The sequence below is a fragment of the Ochotona curzoniae genome, unplaced genomic scaffold, assembly GCF_017591425.1.
Source record: "Ochotona curzoniae isolate NIBS_2020 unplaced genomic scaffold, NIBS_Ocur_1.0 contig_2754, whole genome shotgun sequence".
Classification (NCBI taxonomy): domain Eukaryota; kingdom Metazoa; phylum Chordata; class Mammalia; order Lagomorpha; family Ochotonidae; genus Ochotona; species Ochotona curzoniae.
The window spans coordinates 21,198,778-21,204,782 of NW_024465582.1; the positions used below are offsets into that span (position 1 = coordinate 21,198,778).

At 46.5% G+C, this 6,005-nt stretch overlaps 1 protein-coding gene across 1 annotated transcript in view; it reads right to left on the bottom strand.

The window, feature by feature from the left end:
- Positions 1-4,672, bottom strand: part of FGF10 (fibroblast growth factor 10) — a 76,334-nt gene extending 71,662 nt beyond the window's left edge. The window contains exon 1 of the mRNA XM_040977516.1: positions 4,104-4,672. Within this exon, the coding sequence (XP_040833450.1) occupies positions 4,104-4,449 (346 nt within the window). The 5' untranslated portion in view covers positions 4,450-4,672. The remainder of the gene's footprint in view (positions 1-4,103) is intronic.
- Positions 4,673-6,005: the final 1,333 nt, after the last annotated feature.

The following is a 6,005-nucleotide window of genomic DNA, read 5'->3' on the forward strand; positions in this document are numbered from 1 at the left end:
TCTTAAAAAGTCATGTATTCCTAATGACCTCTGTTACCATAAGTGAGATTGATGTATGTGTACTTTGTGTGTGTCCATAAGCAATTATATCCCCAAACACAACAAAGGGATCTTTACCTAGAGACTACACAGACATTGTATGATACCGTGTATTTTGTTTCTCTTCCTCTGTCATTTACTTCCAGTCCAAGAACCATTGATATTACCAGTAAAAAGCAAGTAATGTTTTAGGTAATTTGGCTTTTTCTTTTGTTTAGCAGTTTACTCTAAGTAAGTCTAAATCGATGTTGGAAGTAACGGAAAGATGTAACTTATAATAAGGAGTTAGATAGGCTCAGGCGTCAATCCTGGTAGTCAATTTCTACTTGAACACCCTTGGTGTTCACATTTATGGGAAAAGTATGGATACTATGTCTAAACAGTTGGGCTGCTGTAAGTGTTCAATCATATATAAATAATTCTATATGACAAGAGTAGGCACATATTGCATATTCAGGATCTTCAGTACTCATAGATTTCTTTATTTCCAGATCTCACACAATGCCCCTCTCCCACTCCCAACACTGGCCACTCCTTTCCGGACAGGCCCAGAAGCACTTCAGACTCTATTTTGGTATATCCATCCTTCATTGTCTCGAACTGAAGGATATATTTTTCCTTTTATTATATTGTTCTTTTCGATAAGTGACAACCATGGGAGAAGCCCACAGCTGTTTCACTCATGTCCGGAAATAAGTCAACCAGTCCCAGTGGCAAGGGTACCTGACAGCTGTATGCAGCCTTTCCAGAAGGTCAGAGCCACTGGTAATGTTTCAAGGGCAAAGCTCTAGATATAAAGAATGATAAGACAAAACCTAAATGAGCCTGCACATATCTAGTGACAGACACACCACAGCTATGCTAAATTATTCAAGCTTTCTCAGACTTCTAGCAGGGGAAGCATAATTTAGCTCTGCTTTCTTTAGTCTACTCTCATATAGTGGCAAAGGGCAAATGAAAAATACATCCCTTTGCCCTACAAAAGAAGCTATAGTAATCACCACAGTTGTGAAGACTTTATTTAGCATATGGAATATTCTTGAAATCATTTTGTTTCTGGGAACTAGCTTCAGATATAGAGAATGAAAACAATTTTGCAATACTTATGGGTGATTTCCTTACTTCCCTTTTGTTAGTATTTTGCTGGCACAAAGCCAGTAAAACATTTGTTAAATTGCCCAGAATATCACAAACATAGAACCTCCTAGATAAGCTGTTACTGTATTTTACCAGCAACAATAATTGGGTCAAAGGTAACAAAGAGAATTAATGTTCAAATAAACAAACCTCAAAAGAACTGCTTTGGGTATTGAGAATAATTAATAACTTGTTTAGGAAAATGTTACTGAAATGTGGTTTTTGGACAAGGAACTAGCACTCTGCAGAGGTTAGATATCCTAATATTGAAGAGGCTACCATTTGGTGAGCTGTCTGGCTGGCTACCCTGTAGGCACTGGCAAATGTTTGTTCACATGCAATGATGCAACATTCAGACACTATCTTAATGATATCATGTGGTTCAGCTGAATCAGTACAGCTAGAAATTGTAATAGAATTTGGGTGACAGCACCACAAGTGAAATTAAACCTTTTCAACCTCGAATGTTTACTTGTCATGGGAACTTCTAAGAAGCCTGAAACACTTATGGTTTGACAATACTTATCAGGGTAAGCTCCTCCTCTTTTTGATTTTTTTTTTAATCACTGCTCCAGATTGTTTCACTGTATAAGAAGGCATTTAGCTTCTAATTTTAAGAGGGACTAGTGGTATATCTAAAAACGCAGAAGAGAGATTAACAAAATTCAGATAGGATGAAAATTTCCTACTGTTGTATAAAATAAAATTCAAAAAAAAAAATTCAAAAAAAATTAAATTCATGGTATGGCCTAGCGATCATTTTACTAATAGTCACACCGAGATTATTAGTTTAGAAAATAGTCAAGTAAGTTGCATAAATTGATACAGATTGTGCCTTACTTCACATTACAATGACACTTAAGATATAATGGGCAAAATCAGGTTAGTGTCAAACATTTTTAATAAGAGAACATGTCTTCAAGGTTAACACCCTCACATTTTCTGGAGTTTCCTTCATGGACTTAAAGTACAAAGAAATTCAGTTCTTGGCAATTTTATTCTTTAATTCTCAGCTCACACTCTTTTTGGGCCAGCAGTTCTCCTGATCTTCCTTCCTGGGTGACATCACAATTACTGCGTTTAGATGTCAACAGAAGTATTATAATTTTAATCAACAACCATTAAAGGGATATGCCAAGTCTAACAAATGCAAAGAAATGACTTTCCAACAGAAAGAACCATTGTCATTGATGCCATTAGGCCAATCAGTCTCTATGAGTCAGAATGGAGGAAATCAGCTTTTCAGTATTTCTAGTACTCAAATACCAAATGGGACGTTTTGAAATGCTTCTACAACTGTTTTCATGACTTGTAAATTTACGGCTAATTTTAGTAAATATATCAAATAACTGAAAAGGAACAAAGTCAGTGTGAATGCATCTGAGTTCGCTGGAAGAAAACTAAGTTACTCCCTGTGAAAACTTTAAGATAAAATGCTGAATTCTGATCAGTTGCCTCTCATTTGTACCTGAGACTTTGTGTATTAAGCAGTCTTGAAATATGTGCCCTCCTCCCCCGCCCCATTTAAGTTAGCTGATGAACAGAAGATTGAAATTCCCAAACAACTGACACTAAAAACAAACAAACAAACAAACAAACAAAAAACCCTTTAAAAGGTGAAGGGGTATTTACCACTGACATATGCTAAATGGGCGTTAAAAGATGTTTAAACGTCATTGTCTACTGTCTTCGGTGTGCCGCTACGTAGTCTAAGAGATCCTTTCAAATAACAATCAATAGGGAATGAATAAGCTCACCACTTGAAAGTAGCTAGGAAAGGAAGCCAACAGAATAATCTGGCTTTGCTGAATTGATTAAAGAAAAGACACAATATCCACCCCTTCTCTCCTGGTCTCCCTCCCCCTTAGCAGCCCACACCCTTGCAAGCAAGAGGGAAAGAGAACAAGGGAAAAGGTAAGAGACAAATACAGGGACCCTGTCGTCGTCGTTTGCATCAAGGAGAAAGCCTCATCCTATGGGATTATAAACTATAGCCATGGAAACAGACGTATGACTCTTACTTTGAAAATAGCAGAATGACAATGAAATTTGTGTGAGGTCTGTGCGAGTCTAGTCCCAGATGTTTACAACGCTGTAGTAGTACGGGTTCTGCAATATGAGAGGCTTCAGACGAAACAGTACAACAGGACACCACAAAGCAGCGCATATGCTATTGACAATGCAGACGTGAGCATCATGTTACCCAAAGAAGGCAGCGGAAGACAAATAGCAGCGGTGTTGCCTGAAAAGCTCATTTCATGAGTTGCAATGGCTCAAAACAAGAGGGACCAAAAAAAAAAAAAAATCAAAACCAGGAAAAAACTTCTATCTCGGGAATTAGGCAGCCAGTGTAAATGACTTTTCTTTCTTAAATGAAGTTCCCATAAAGCCCTTATAACTGACAGCGGATAATCATTTTCAGCTTGGGGAGGCCGTCCCAAAAGTCTTCCCAAGATTGCCAACGAAAAGAAACACAATGTGTTTACTTGAGCCATTTCCAGAAGGGAGGGAGAGGGGACCTTCAGACGCGACGTGGGGAGGGCGGTGGGGACAGAGAGGGGGCATCCGTGCTCTGCGCAACTCTGCAGCGCCCTGCGCGGTGCGCCGAGTGACAAGCCAGGGAGAAGGGACGGAGAGGGTGGCAAGGGGGTGGGGAGAGGTGTGTGTGTGTGTGTGTGTGTGTGTGTGTGTGTGTGTGTGTGTGCGCGCGCGCGCGCGAGGGGAGCGCGCCTAGGGGAGGGCACACGGCAGCACAACGTATACACGGGCGGGGTAGGGGTGATTTAGTGTGAAAGTATGCCACTTAATCATTTTACAGGGGTTGGGGACGTAAATATTTAGCTGGCCACATCTGGAACGGATTTTCCCCCCGCGTGGGGTGGGGGGGTGGATAATTGGCAGGAGGGCAGCACGCGTTTGTTACTTACTGTACGGGCAGTTCTCTTTCTTGGTACCGCTGACCTTCCCGTTCTTCTCAATCTTGAGAAAGTACTTGGTGAAGGAAAAGAGCTTTCTCCAGCGCACATCTCCTTGGAGGTGATTGTAGCTCCGCACATGCCTCCCGGCACTGGAAGGAGAGGAGAAGGAGGAGGAAGAGGAGGAAGAGGAAGAAGAAGAGTTGGTGGCCTCTGGTGACACCATGTCTTGACCAAGGGCTTGGCAGGTGACAGGGACGGAAGACACCAAGAGCAGCAATAAGAAGCAGCAGCAACAGCGGCGTCCGGGCAGGTGGGGAAAGGCTGAGGCACAATGTGTCAGTATCCATTTCCACATTGTACTGAAGCTCTAGGCACTGGAAATTGTCTCATCAGAAGGAACATACTGGAAGGGTGAGACCCGGTGCGAGGCTAGGAGACAGCTGGAGGTGGCGGCTGCTGGTTAGCTCCCTCGGGGCGCGGATCTGGCCAGAAGTGAATGCACCTACATCCATAACTCCTCGGAGGGGCCGGCTGCCTCTGCTCGCTCCGTGCGCGGATCCGCTGCCTCTCTGAGCCTCGTGGGTCTGCCGGCGAAGAGTGGACGTGGGTGGCCGCGGCAGCGCAAGCCGGCGGAGCGGGTCACCGGCGCGCTCTTCGCTCCCCCAAAAGTTACTTTGTTCTCTTCTTCACTCCCTTCTTCACCATGTTAGATGCCAAAAACAAAAACAAACAAAAAGTCTGAAAAACAGATGACAGCACGGTGAACAAAACCTCAAGGGGGGTGGGAGGAGTGTGGAGGGGAGACCTCTGCGCCCTTCCGCGGTGGGCACCTTTGGGTCCCTCTCTGCTGGCCACTTCAGAAAGCGTGTCCCCCCTTTGGGGATGTCAGCCCTGCAGGCAGCTGCCCGGTCGCGGCTGGCTTTCTTCTCCCCTCTTCCTTGCTCTTTTTGGTGGTGCCTGTTGATTTGAAGCCTCCAGAGAAGTCTCTTCTTGCTGGGGGGGGTGGGGTGGGAGGGGGGTGGCGGCTGGTGTTTTGTTTGGGCCCTCTCCCCCACCCCCCTTCCTTTGGAAAGCCCGCTTGTAAACAGGTTGAAGCCCAGAGTCTAAATGTCAGTGGTTGTGAGCCAGAGGTGGGCTCTGCCTCTGCTGGTCAAACCTCATTTGCAGGGGGGTGGAGAAGCGAGCGGAGGGGAGGGGGGCGGGGGAGGGGGTCAAAAGGCGGTGGGACATCTGAAACCCTCGGCTGCTGGGAACGCCGGCCCGGGGCGGGCGGGGGCGGGCGGGGGCCGAGCCGGGGGAGCCGGGGGAGCCGGGGGAGCCGGGAGCCGGGGGAGCCGGGGGAGCCGGCGGAGGCGCGCGGCGCGAGCGGAGGGAGCGGAGCGCGCAGCCCGCGCCCGGAGCTCGGGGGCTCCGCGGGCCTTCCCCGCCGCCGCCGCCGCAGCCTCGGCTGCCGTCTCCGGCTCGAGTCGCCCGGGCAGCGCCCCGGGCTCGATGCGCCGGCCTCTGGCTACCCGAAGGATGCCCCCTTTCCAGCCCGAGCCCATTCCCTCCTGGGAGCTGCTTTCCTCGCTTGTTTGCTTGTTTTCCAGCCTTGGCTTGGTTTGGGTTTTGTTTTCCTTTGGGCAGGGAAGCTTTCTTTTTTTTTCCTTTTTTTTTTTTTTTTAGAGCCACCTGGAGCCTGCAAACTTTTGTTTATTTATTTATTTATTTTCTCCCAAACCCTCTCGTTTCCCGAAGGGAGAGAGAGAAAAAAAAGGGGGGGAAGGGGGTGGTGTTGGGAAGCTAGCAGAAGATGCTGAGGGTAGACCCTCCCAAAACAGCAGATTATAAACTGGTGGGAGCGAGCGCGGCAAAGGGAGACTTAATGAGCTTCCTTCCCTTCTCTGCTGTCAGCTTCCAAGGAGGTCTCCG